The following is a 13,942-nucleotide window of genomic DNA, read 5'->3' on the forward strand; positions in this document are numbered from 1 at the left end:
ATCAGCTTTCAGATTTTCAACCATCAATGACATTTTTAACTAAAAGATGAGACACCTCCACTTCCATGTCTTGTATCTCCAACCTTTTGTTCTAATAAGGGTTTTGTCGGCAATGAGCTATAAAGCAGTAGCAGCCCATCCCCAGATATCTCTAACCTCTCAAGCCCTCTGAAGGCAGTATTTACAAGTAACCTGGTCCAACTGCCAATAAGCTAAGATCTCCAACCATTGATGCATTCTCTTATTGCCAGAACGATGCACTTTAGGTGGCTACAGTAAATTAACTCTGTTTTCCAGCACAAAGGACTAAGATAATAGCCATAATATCTTATGCAATCATGCATGTCAAACACTAGGAAATCCACAAAACAATACAGCTTCTGGTAAATGCAATACTGTGAGATCAGTTCTATAATCCATTGGCTACCAATATGATCACCAGAGGCCTTCCTACGACACTGCTCGGTACTTAAGCTTATGAACAAGTTTGTTACGCGTCGCCATAAGTTGACATTCATCACCCATCGGAGTACAAAATGCTCTCAATATGCATCACGAACAGGAGCTTTGTTGATATGGAAATTGGTGGTTTCTTGCAAGGCCGGCAATTTGCCTCCTGCAAGAAGGTTGCTAATGCAGAATAGAAAAGGGAAAAGAAAGCACTTAACAATCAATAAATTGCTGAAGATGATACAATGGCCCCATAGATTCATATGCACATAGATGGATTTCACTTGGATACAGAATGAGCTTAAAGAAGAAACAAGGGGGGAAGAAGCTGTAAACAATATCTTTTAAATGCACTTTGACGGTCACCTTGGACCTGACAATTCAACTGCATGAAGGTTGTCGGTAGAGTCAACAATCCATTCAGAGCCACGGGTTGGGGTCATCTCCATCTCCTGGTGTACCACCTCCACTTGCTGCCATTCCTCCCATCTCTCGGCAAGCCCATCACCTTCAAGCATTCTGACCACCTCTGACATTTTTGGCCGATCCATTGGGGAGCCCTGTGTGCAGAGCAGAGCAACCTGTATGAGTGACTCCACCTCAGATTCTACATATTCGTTCTGTAGATCAGGGTCAACCAACATTTCCAGCCTTTTCTCCTTCAGGAGTCCTTTCACCTGTGAGCAGAAGACAAGATACAAGTAAATCAAGCTGACCACCAACTGCAGTTTCATAAAGATTAAGCATGATTAATGGTTATCTTTTCCTTCTAGTTTTCCACAATATAAAACGTGAATAGTGCATCAAGTCTCAGAGATTTCTATTGCAGAGATATGGAGTCCATTCTCAGCATCTGTAGCTTCATGCCCTCCCATGAGCTCAACTTCCAGTCTTAGAATATAAGCACCATAGAACATCTGATATTTCTACAAATCCCGGATCCTCAGGACGGTCAAAATGTATGAACTTTCACATTCAGGCATTAATTTCACAACTTTTTCAGACAGAGAATAGATGATGTATTATATACCTCAGTTAAAATGGGATTTTTTTTCCTCACAATACTCTGTTATCGACCAAGTTCCAAGATTTAGGCATTGCTTCACTAAATTTCAATTGACAATTAAATAATAAATAGGTGATTTAATCTTAACAGTGTTCACTTCAGAACCTAACAACATGCTTAAAAAGGTTTCTAAATGAACTCCCAAATCTCAAACGTCACATGCTAACCATGAAAAATTCAGTGGAAAAACTGATTGAAATCAAAATTGATAGACAACTTGTCACGGTTACCGATAATTGCTCAAACTTTTAAAACCTAATCCTTGAAGGAAACCATCCAAGTAAATTCAGGAAGCATTCAAGAAGCTACTATATCATATGCAAGAACAGTGCTTACCCAGTCAAGCAACATTACGTCATCATCATTTGCGAGACGAGCAAGATCAAATGCCCTTTGTCCTGTAATGAGCTCAAGAAGCATGATTCCATACCCAAAAACATCAGTCTTCTCCGAAGACTTTCCTGTGGATAGATACTCTGGAGCAATGTGCCCAATCGTTCCACGGACTGCTGTTGTTACATGGGTATCCTTGTAGTCCATAAGTTTGGCCAAGCCAAAGTCTCCAACAACCGCCTCATACTCTTCATCCAATAAAATATTTGCAGCTTTGACATCACGATGAATAATCTTTGGATCACAATGATCATGCAAATAAGACAGTCCTCTTGCAGAACCCAGCGCAATTCTTCTTCGAGTTGGCCAAGGAAGTGGTGGTTCAGATGGAGGCCTCTCTGCAGATTACCAGTGGAAGACTTAGAACACTTTGGATGACTAAAAACACCAGAATTGCTAAAACCATCAAAATATACGACATCACCCAAAAAGGCTAGCCACAAGATATTATCTGGGTTCCTTAGGCTTGTATAAGTACCCAAGATCTATTCAGTGCATAGTCGATGTGAAACTAAATACACACCCTTATGGATCCTCACATACTCCCTCTTTTAAGCCTTGGCATTCTCACCAGGCTAATGGTTCAAATCTATTCAAATCTAATCACAAGCACTACGATTGGCCCGTGGTTAGCTCTAATGGGCCCGTTGCTGCAATGTCCTCTAGTCCACATAGGCTATGGGTTGGGTCCACTCTGATATCATTTGTCATAATCTAGGATCTTATCTAAAAAAGCTAGCCGGAAGATATTATTTAAATTTTTTGACTTTGTATAAATACACAAGATCTACCCAATACATAGCCGATGTGGGCTAAATATGCCTGCATGGATCCTCACACTAGCACTGAATACAAACCCTTAGATGTGTATATGTGCAAGTGTGTGCATGTCTAGATGAATGAGCAAACGTCCACGTTTGTTGCTTGTGCATGCTGTGTGGGCACAAATAAGTAGAAAATAGTTTCTCTAAAGCATTTAATAAAAGGGAAATAAGGAGAGTTCCTTAAGTGCTCATTTGCCTCCACTAGTGACTGCGAAAAGGAAACTAAGTGCAGGAAGTCCAAAAGGCATGCATGACATAAAACAGATAAACAATAGAAGGATAACAAAGTACCCCTCAAGCATGATGCAACACTTCCATTAGCCATGTAGGGATAGACAAGCAACCGCTCTGTTGGTGTCATGCAAAACCCACGTAGACGGAGCAAGTTTCGATGTACAGCCATGCTAATCATCTCAACTTCTGTCTGAAACTGAAGTTCCCCACCTGGTGTTCGCTCTTCTTTTAGTCTTTTTACTGCCACTAATGAACCATCTGTAAGTCGTCCTTTATAGACCTTTCCAAACCCTCCTCTTCCCAGAATGTTCTTATTGCTAAAACCATCAGTTGCAACTTGCAGATCTCGCAAAGTAAACTTTTTAAGCTGGCCCAGATGAACTTCGGGGTCCTCCTCAGCTGTGCAAGAAAAATTTAAGAAAATCATATCATACTTTTATGTTTAAATATATTAACATTCAGGATAGTACTAACCAGCTACATCAAAGAAATGTTCTTGTGGTTTACGGCGACGCCACCATGCAAATCCAATTGCTGGTGCAGCAAACAACAAAGCAGCACCTGCAGCAACCCCCCCAGCAATTGCTCCTGTGCTAGAGACACTCTTTCCTGTTGAAATAACAGAAGCAGATGTACTATGAAGTCACTTCATAATTTTCTACCATTTAGCCAGTCCAAATATCAGTAAAATGCAATATCAGAAAGCAGTGTAATGCATGTAACTTAAGGAGGCTTCCTACGATGAATTAGGTCAAAATTAAAGGGAATAAACATGAGGATCAGATAGCTCATTTTGAACATCCCATATGCCCATTGTAATAATCAAAACTAATAAAGGGAATAAACATGAGGGTCGAATAGCTCATTTTAAACACCCCATATGCCCATTGTAAGAATCAAAACTAAAAGACTACCATTTCAAACTAAAACCAAATGTAAATGCCTAACACTTTCGCAAATGGCCAATGGCAGAGATGAATTAACTCTTGCTTTGTGCGACTCCCACCAAGATCTGATTATAAATGAAATTATTTTGTAGGCCAATTTCTGCTGAACAGAGCATTTAGGATTACAATAATGTGGATTATTGTCTTATGTAGCATGATCATTAAAAACAAAAGTAAAGTTGCACAGCAGAAAAAAAAAGAGTTAACCAGATCTTTCTTGCAAGAATTTCACATCATAAACAGAATAATCATACGACAGTTAAACCTGGTGATGAGACTGGTGTTGGATTGTATGGAGGCGGTGGAGAAAATGGAGGAGAACCCGGACAAGGTGTTGTGGTAGCCGGGCCACATAATTGAGGGTTGTTAGCAAAACTGCAAGATTAAGTCTCCATGGTCAGTGTTCGAGTAATCCCACTCAAGCCACAGAAAGCCCAACTAGTTGAGAAGATTTATCTGTGAAAAACCTGATGGGGGTGAACAGTGAAAAAGAGCCATTTGATGGAACAAGTCCTCTGAGTTTGTTGTTCGACAGATCCCTATATGTTTATCATAAAACATTATTCATTCTAGTTCATGTAGTTAAAAAAGAACACTTCTGCAAAAGAAAAAAATAATGGGATAGACTATTGAATGATATAAAGGACAGAGTGACTTACAGAACTTGGAGAGCACCGATGGTAGTTAATGATTGAGGGATAACACCCGACAGACTATTGTTGTTAAGCCGGCTATCCTTCCAAAAAAATTCAAGAATCAAGAAATTATAAATATGGATGTTCAACACATATATACAAAGAACAACGAATAAATAATTGATTTGCAACACCATGACTAATTATCATTTTATCGTTAATTTTATGCTTTTTCCTATTTTTGATTCAAGTCCTTTGCAGAAAAGGAAATATGAAATTGAATAAAGAAAATACTTTTATGCTACATAGAGAAAATAATATAAATTTATTTATAATTATAAACATAACAGTTATGTTTATAATTATCCTATTTTCCCCCTTGTGAAAGATGCTCTTGCTAATTATCCATACAACTATTAAAACAACCTTTTCAAATCCTTTGATACAACTTTAGTCAAAGCTGTTTCTCAAAAGAAACTTTAGTCATATCTGGCTTTGACTTTTCCTCCATTTTCCACTTATTTGCTTGTCCACGTTGTTGGTAACTCCTATGCTACCTTAACTATCTGTCTGGATGTATTAGAAAAAACTAATATTATGCAACCGTTTCTGATTTCTGAAACTACAAGTCGTTATTTTAAATAATTTGGTGTTTGAAGTAAGCTAAGAGTTTACAAAATCTCCAAATCATGGGCCTAGAAATTTCTAAATTTAAGTAAAATGCTCTAAGGTCATGATTTTTTCCTCATTTTCATCTTTTAACTTTATTTTTAAACTTTCTCCTTTTAACACCAAAATACCTACTATAAAATATCAAACTATTGGAATCTAAAATAGAGATAAGAAATAAGACAGTAACATGACACTGAAATTCCCACAGCATACCATACTGTCTCAGAGACCTCTTCTTCTTGGTTTACAAATGCATCAGCTGCAACATTCTCATCTCTGTGAGGCTCTCAAAAACACCCTCTTTATTGCCTTAGACCTTTTATCGTGAAACATAGATTACCCTATTGTGGCACTGTAAACATCTTCCCTCATGCCAATGAAGGCATGTGTCAATCACATATCACCCCAAACGCAGCCCAACCCCAATACCAACCACCACCACCATCACCCCCAAACCCAAACCACAACCCCCAACCCACCCCCAACAAAAGAAAAAAGAAATCATTTGATATGTCTCGAGTATCTTTCCCTTTGGTAAAATTAATCTGAAATTGAAAAGATGACTGCCTTAGGGTATCTTCTAGCATGATTTTTGACTATTCTAATTTCACTAAATTCAATAAAATTGCATTTTATCAACTTTCTTTAGCTGTATCAATTTTAACCCCTCGTCATAAAGCTTTCCCCATAATTTTGGATTTGATATTAAACCTATAATCATCTGATAAAATATTGGCAACACTATGTTATTGACAAATATGACATAACCGTACTCTTATTTACTTTTAAGAAGTAGTTCATTTATCGGATATTTATAGAGATAAGGCCCATAAAGGCTTCGGGCAAACCATTTAGGAAGACCAACATGTGATAAACCTCATTTGCTTAAAACTTTGCTGCTGCGATTTGAGGCATGTCCTTGATGATCACAACAAAAATGTGCAAAGAATAGCACATGACAATACATCTATTTTCATCATACAATCAACTAGCAATCAAGTTCTGCATTTATGAGAATGTCACCAGATGCCAGCACCAACTCCCCCGTCCCCATCCGCACCCAGAAAAAAAAACACCCCAATGCCCAGGGAAGGAAAAATAAATCACCATTAACAAGCCTTCTACAGAACATAAAGGTGGAAGAAGATTGCAATGAAGCACTTGGAAACAAGAATGTCAATGAAGATACAGGAACAGATTATGATATCCAGCTGCAGTGCAAACCTCATATGACATAAGGCTTTTTATATGAAAATATTCCCACATAAATTGGTCGATGCATTGTCAAAATAGGACATAAGTAACCAGAAATTAAAGTGGGATGCTTCTACAAGAACAAAGAAAAAAAAGATTTGGAATTCATACACATCCCAGCATAAGGACCGATTGTTATGGTGCATTAATCATGGCCAATAATTTGCAAAAGTGGTAAAGCTCATTTAAATGAAGTTTTCCGAATCAATAGTAGAATACCTTGTAGGTAATCCAACAAAAACTAAGCTCAAACAAGCAGATGGCAATGCACTTTATCATCAAGATCAATTTGGTAAAGCAAGTTGTTTGTCTTCTGAATATCATGATCTAAAAAGAACATCTGCAGTAATTAAAGGGTAACATTGACCCAGACTAGGCAGTTGATGCTCATAAATAGTTCTCTATTACAAATCCTAAAAAAAAAAAGATGATCAAATGATATGGCAGTAATTAAGCATTTAAAACCGACACTATAATGATAAAAAAAAAAAAGAAATAAACTACAATGACTGTAGAACAGAAACATAAAGAATGAAATTCTTACAGGAAACGGAGTTTTGAAAGATTTCCCAGCGAGTCAGGTATGTCCCCAGTGAAACTGTTTAAGTACAGATCCAAGCTCACCAGGTTTGTCAGATTTCCCAGGTCACTAGGAATTGTTCCACTAATTTTATTGCTATAAAGTTCCCTGTCATGAAAAATATTGTGAGCTCAACTACTTATATTGAAAATAATAAGATGAGGAAAATTTCAAGAGACTGTGATCTTTAGGTTCTAACATAAATATTGACCAAAAAAATCTAGAAAATTTATAGTTGAAATGAGAAGAGAAATTCATGCCAAGAAATAGATGCCTTACAATAAAAAATACAAATCTTATGATAAATACAGGAGACCAACGTTGGAGAACAGCAAGAGAGATATATACATTTTATCATGTGAAAAGCTTTCACATTTTGTGCTGAAGTCCTAAACGCATCAGGAGCACACAGGTGTGGACAACATAGGACTATTGGCATGCCTATTGAAGCTATTATAGATTGGCAACATGCATGGCAATACATCTCTAGTTCCTGAAAATTCAATAATTTTTAAAAATGTAAATTTATCATGTAGTGCACACAAGAAACTTGCCTCAAGCAACATGCCTACACAGATTTATGATTCCCGCCCGCTTTTTTATTCTGCCATATCATCATAATGAGAAGTTCATTGCTATATCATGTCAGTGTACTTTCTAAGCATGTATTTAGCTTAGAAGTAAGAATTGCTTATCATGGTGTTGATCCCATTCCCAAATTGCAATCTCACTTGTTCTACCACTCTCTTCCCTGGTGCCACTTTGAGCTGGAGAAGTATTATGTTTATCTTTCACTATGTAGATCTCATGCCTGCTCCCAGATTTTAACATATTAGTTCCAAGAATGGATTCAAACTACAACCAACTTTGTCAAGTGGGTCAAAGTTTGGTTAGTAGATCAGGTAAGGAGTTCAGGATATATACATATGTGTGTGTGTGTGTGTCTATATGTGTTTAGGTGTGGTTTTAGAAAAACTAAGGAGGCTTAGTGGGGTTACCATGTTATTGATATGATTGGATGTCATAGAATTGTTTAAAGAATTGTTTTTATGGTCTGATATGTACATGAAATGATGCAAAATTTGTGAGAAACATGAAATTCAGTACTATTTTTTGTTCCATGAAAAGTATAATTGGATTCTTTGGTTTTCCTTTCGCTTTTTCCCAGCCTTTCCTTCTTACTCTACTAACTTTTCAAAGAGTCAACTGAAATCATTCATGCTCTACTGTTGGAACTTTCCAATAGTTAGTAAAGCAATTGATCCTCCTACAACTTATGATGCCAACCTGCACCAATAACAAATAAGACAATGTATATCTAATCTCTTGTTTAAGCATAGAGTTGCAAAAGGACTCAACATGTTGAGTTAGTGGAGGAATTAGGAATACATGATCAAAACATCATAAACCTTCATAGCAAAATATAACGGAGTGGCTTGCATCATTACAAGATATAACACAGCCAGTTTTCACCAAAGGTTAAGGATACAGCCCAAAATTGCATTTTATGGTCAAGTCAATTGACACGCACATCACGAAAAGTAAGTTGATATGATCCAAGGTAAAGTAAATATGCAATATGTATGCATACATATACACATATAAACATTTTATGTGGTTGTTTCTGCACTTCCAAGCACTCTAGGGGCGTGGCTAGTGCTGCTTCTGCTTTATAAGAAGAGCAAAAGATGGAAGCTAGGTTTTCTAGCTTCTCCTAAAAAGTGGTTTTTTAACTTTTCTTCTTGTACAAGCACTTCTCATATAATGTTATCAAACACTTATTTTGTTGAGAAGTGCTTGGTTGCTTTAAAAGCTGTAAAAGCACTAGTCTGATGTTGATGTGTCTTCTTCATCAATCCAATCCGTGTTTGAACATTGTGATGTTCCTATTGAAAGGACAGCTCTCTACAAGATTGGAGCTAGCTACTAGTCCCGTTGCTACTACAGCTCTACTGAACTCTCAAAATAAGCCCCTGCGCGTATGCTTCTAACGGGAAAAGCAGATAAGCAATACCAAACATGTCCTAGGACCAGAAGAAAACAGCACATAATTTTCGACACATTTTCTGATAACTCAATATACATTGCTTTATGCTTGTAAATTAAACAGGATTGGGTCCTAAAAACTTCTTTTCCATAGATACCGGGAATTCTGTTATAATACCACTTAACATTGTGCCAAATATTGTAACAGGACAACACCAGGAATTAGGCCAATTTGCTTTATGTTAGAAAGAGCAAGGACTGCTAATTAAATTTCCATAATAAATATCTTGATTAGCATGCAAACAAATTATTTTATGAGGGGTAATATAAAAATTAGTTATATATTATTTTATGAGATTCCCTATAGGCAGAATAGCATGAACCTCTATGGGGAATAATAATTTTTCTTCTCTATCTTTTGCTTGATATTTCAAAGGCCAGTGAATGATGGATATCTTACCATTCTATAGTCTCACGTGCTTGCATACAATGGTTTCCAGTTATGCATGTAAAACTAATTAACTAGAATTACGATAATAGGAACAAGCATAGTTACAGAATCCAACTTCTCCTAGAAATATAAATTAATTGCATGAAATAACTGTAGAAATAAATGCGTCAAAAAATCAAGATGATCTTAGTTTGGCCCAAGATCTGTCGAACCAGTACCGGAATCCATACCGGTCGGCGGCAGATACGGGTCAGTACCAGTTTGGTACCGTACCGTGTATCGGTACAGGTAGGGCGTGCCAGGTCCGTACCGGCACACCCATTTTTTTTGGAGTTTTCAAAAAAATTTAATTGGTAATCACTCTTTTTGATCTTTTTCAATAATTTTAAGTCTAATTTAATTTTTTTTGATAATTTTTTATGTTTTTTTGATGTTTCTATGATTCCGATTTAACCTAAATGATGCATCTTACTGTTTGAAAATGATACAAATCATACAATGATTAGTGAGATGTTGTATGCTCCAAGGAACAACATAAAAGATCCTCAAATCAAGTAGCAACATAAAAATTATAAAATAATATAATCAATTAAATAAATTTAAAGTACAACATACATACCAATATCTAAAATCAGGTCGAGTGGCGATGCCTCTCGTTGATAAGCAGATCATCAGCGTTGACATACCAAAACTATATTTTTAATTTTAAAAAACTATATATAATCCAAAAAATAAAAATTTTTATGTCATTGTGTAGATCATCCATAGATCTACAACATATAATAAAATCAAATTCAAATCAAAAATTTTGATAGGACCTCCTCTTATTTTGCAATTTTCGAGCTATTTTTTCAAGCTCCATACAAAATGAGGAAATAAGATAGGAAAGAGGAAGCACACCTTATTTAGGCTTGGATCTTCCTTCTGAACTGCTGAATCGGTGTGATTTTTGAATTGTTGAGAAGGGAGAGCGGCGGAAACCTCTCCGCCGCTTTCAATTGTTGTTGGAAAGATCTTTCTGAACCTTTCCGACAACAAATAATTCCTCAGACAAGTCAAAAGAGAATCCGATTTAGAACCGGGTCAACTCGGTGTGAATCGTCCCAACAACAAATAATGCATCAGACAAGTCAAAAGAGGAGACCCGGTTTAGAACCAGGTCGACTCGGTGCGAACCGGCCAGTTCGCACCGAGTTTGAACGGAACCGGCCGATTCTGGAAGGTTCGAACCCTTTTCGGCCGGTTCGGTGTCGGTTCCGGCTGGTTCGAGGCCGGAACCGAAAAAAATAGTGAACCGACCCGGTTTCGCACCGGGTCGGCTCAATGTGGCAGACATGTTTAGCCCATTAAACTCGTAAATATGTTATTAAGAGTTCGAGATGTATTACAATAAAAGCACATAAAAAACATATCAATATATCACCATAATATGGTAGTGACTTAAAAATGCAATAAACATCTCTTGGGCCCGTTTTACATAACACACATGTTGAATATTGCTTGGATCAGTGGTCCAAATGGACCACAGAGATTAGCTAGTGCTATTTGATGAAATAAGAGATGGATACTCAAACCATGCTATTAATTTGAGCAATGCCTTCTAGATGAAACAAGATGGTAAATGCCCTGGCAAGATGTCAGGCAGAAGGAAAACAACATTGTTGACTCTTGACAATTGGAACTAGATTTGCAGCTCCACCTCTTCTTCGCATTCTTTTCACCATTCAATAATATTGTCCGTATAAAAATAAAGAAAAAAGAAGCTGCATGCCTAAGATTGCCTTATAGACATTGGTACATTATTTTGCAGAATATATGGTCCAGGGTTATCTTGAATTATGCAAGAATGCAAATGCAATCTAACTAAACTGCTTCATGTGTTATTCAACAACCAATGCTTCATGTTTTATTCAACAATCTACGCTTCATGCATTATTCAACAATCAATGAACCACAGGAGATTCCCCACTACAATCGAGAACTTACAAGTATTGCAGGTTTTTCAGCTGACCAAGCTGCGGGACCAACGTACCAGATAACGCTGCATTTCCAAGATCACTGGGGTAAAAACAAAGAAAGCAATAAATACAATAAGCATTGAACAAATAAAAAGACTGTCACATATGTTATATGATGTGCAGATAGAGATGCATTCACTTACACTCTAATAACACTATTGTCATTGTTACATGTAACATGGAACCATGTGCATGGATTGACCAGAGTTGGATCCCAACTTTGCAGCACATTATTCGGATCATTGAGGTTGGCCCGTAAACTATGCAAAGCATCACCTGTTGAGGGAAAAGAAAAGCAATATTCATCAGGAACTAATTAAAAAAATGTTACGAATTATAAGAAAAATATATGCATGAAAAAGTAGACCAAAAACAGGTTAAGTAGTAAAAAAATTGAATACACCTTTTTTAAGTAGACAATGTACTGCTGGAATAAAAAAATGTAATAATAAAAAAAAAGTGCATCTGAAGATTGACTGGATAAAAGGATATAATGAAATTATAATTCATAACTATAACTAGTACCAAGCCTTGTCTCAACTATATGGAGTCAGCTTAGTGAACACTTCTTAGATATCACTTCCTTAAGGACTACATCTTGCATCACCGCAGGATTTTTCATTTCTATATCTCCATTATGTAATTTTTGGTCTTCCCATTTCTTTTCTGCCCTTTCCACAAATATGAGCACCAGTCTTTACCAATGCATAATGAAATCTTCCTCATACTTCCTATCACTCTGTTTTAAACAGACGCAACTCCTAGATCACTAATATGCAACCTCTAATAGACCCATTCTTCCCCCTACCTGTCCTACTTTTACAACAGACCCACTTTAGTGTTTTCATGTACACCAGGCTCATCTTGCTTGGCTAGATTCTTACTGTGCAAAATTCTGGACCATACAAAATTTCATGCCTTCTTATTATTTCATATAAAATTTTCTTTAAGTCACTAAAGGGACGAATCAATCACATAACACCCCAAAGAAAAGTGCAACTTTGAGGTCATTACGTCACACCGAGCCTTTCTCAACAGCTACTCTAACTTCATATGGTCTCCAACACCCACCAAATTCCTGAAAGCTTCAAATTGGGGAAGTTTCACATAAAGTTATGCGATCACAAACTGGTCTAACAAATAGCATTTTTATCAATAAAAACCATTTAAAGAGATCTAGGAACTGAATTACACAATCAAATATATGTCATATGTTAACATATTTCACCTCATGATCTGAGGGGAAAAAAAGGCAAATCCTGCAGGACAAAAGCACACGTAGCACAAAATTACAATATCCAGTGAAAGAATTATCATTGCCATGACTCGCTTTGCAAGGAAGGAAAGGGGAATAAAATTCCCCTTGCTGAAGCTCAAAAACCTATAAATCAAATCCTTTTTGAAGTCTAATAGCACAACTTCCCTAACAAAGTCAATTACTAGCCTTTACGGTCCACCAGGGTCTTAAGTTCTAATAGCCAACAACACGGTCGAAGCACTTAGCTTTCAGCGTCCTAGCTTACCAATTTTATGCCTAAGAAAAATTAGGATGCTGAAACAATAAGAAAAAAGAAAACATAGAGCTATCTAAACTATCAGCTTAGAAATTCATGGTGAAACCAAAGCACCTCTAGCTAAATGGATCAAATACCACCTTTCTCAGAAAATCCACTCAGCCCAAAATCTCTCAAGCAAAAACAGACGTAGATATAGATATCTAACTGCTAGCATAATTTAAACTACAACAAGTTTCCAGATCCTTTTCCACTCATCGTTTCGACCAATCAAAGGATTAAAGGCAACGATCACAGCAGGGGGACAGCATCAGAAGATCAAAAGGCCAAGACTGTACCTTCCGTGTTGGCAAGCACCCTACCGAAGGGGTGGAACACCAGGACCAGCCATAGAAACCACGGCACAATCAAGTCCATTTCCACGGCCGCCAACCTTCCTCCCAAAACTCACCACTAATCCACCAGATCCATCGAAATCCCACCACCCCCTCTTCCTTCCAACAACCCCACCGCCTTCCGACCCTTAGCAGACCCCCCTATGCCCCACCATTTCCGCCCAGAAGACCTCCGGTCCGATCCGAATCGGAGCTCGAATCTATCAATGCCCAACTGATTAGAGATTCGAAAGCGATCCGAAGAAGATTCGAGCCCCTCACCCTTTATTCCCCTTCCTCTCTCTCTCTCTCTCTTCCCCCTTTCTTCCCCTTCTTTCTTCTCTTTAAACCATCACGAATCTCCCTCTCTCTCTCTCGCTCGCTCGCTCGCTCGCTCTCCTCTTTGAGAAAAATCGCGGATATCTTTTTGTTGTCTTTCTGATCGGCTTGAGCGGGGGTTTAGAGGGGTAGGGGCCTGGCATGCGGAGGCCGGAGGGGGGGAGCGCCACTGCTGTCTCCTCTCGTACATGAAACATGCTTTACA

The 13,942-nt window shown here is 37.6% G+C and overlaps 1 protein-coding gene across 1 annotated transcript; it reads right to left on the bottom strand.

Annotated features, from left to right (window-relative positions):
* Positions 1-650: 650 nt before the first annotated feature.
* On the bottom strand, positions 651-13,932 carry LOC103721192 (LRR receptor kinase BAK1-like). The gene is made up of 11 exons (XM_008811286.6): positions 13,363-13,932; positions 11,654-11,786; positions 11,479-11,550; positions 7,020-7,163; positions 4,574-4,645; positions 4,382-4,453; positions 4,180-4,289; positions 3,442-3,576; positions 3,025-3,366; positions 1,853-2,247; positions 651-1,127 (listed from the first exon to the last, which is right to left on the bottom strand). Exons 1-11 carry the CDS (start codon positions 13,439-13,441, stop codon positions 813-815), a joined length of 1,869 nt encoding a protein of 622 aa, XP_008809508.3. The 5' UTR covers positions 13,442-13,932; the 3' UTR covers positions 651-812.
* Between the last annotated feature and the right edge of the window lie 10 nt (positions 13,933-13,942).

This window comes from Phoenix dactylifera, chromosome 7 (assembly GCF_051530095.1).
Source record: "Phoenix dactylifera cultivar Ajwa chromosome 7, Ajwa_hap1_PhDact_Kaust_v1.1, whole genome shotgun sequence".
NCBI classification, from domain to species: Eukaryota; Viridiplantae; Streptophyta; class Magnoliopsida; order Arecales; family Arecaceae; genus Phoenix; species Phoenix dactylifera.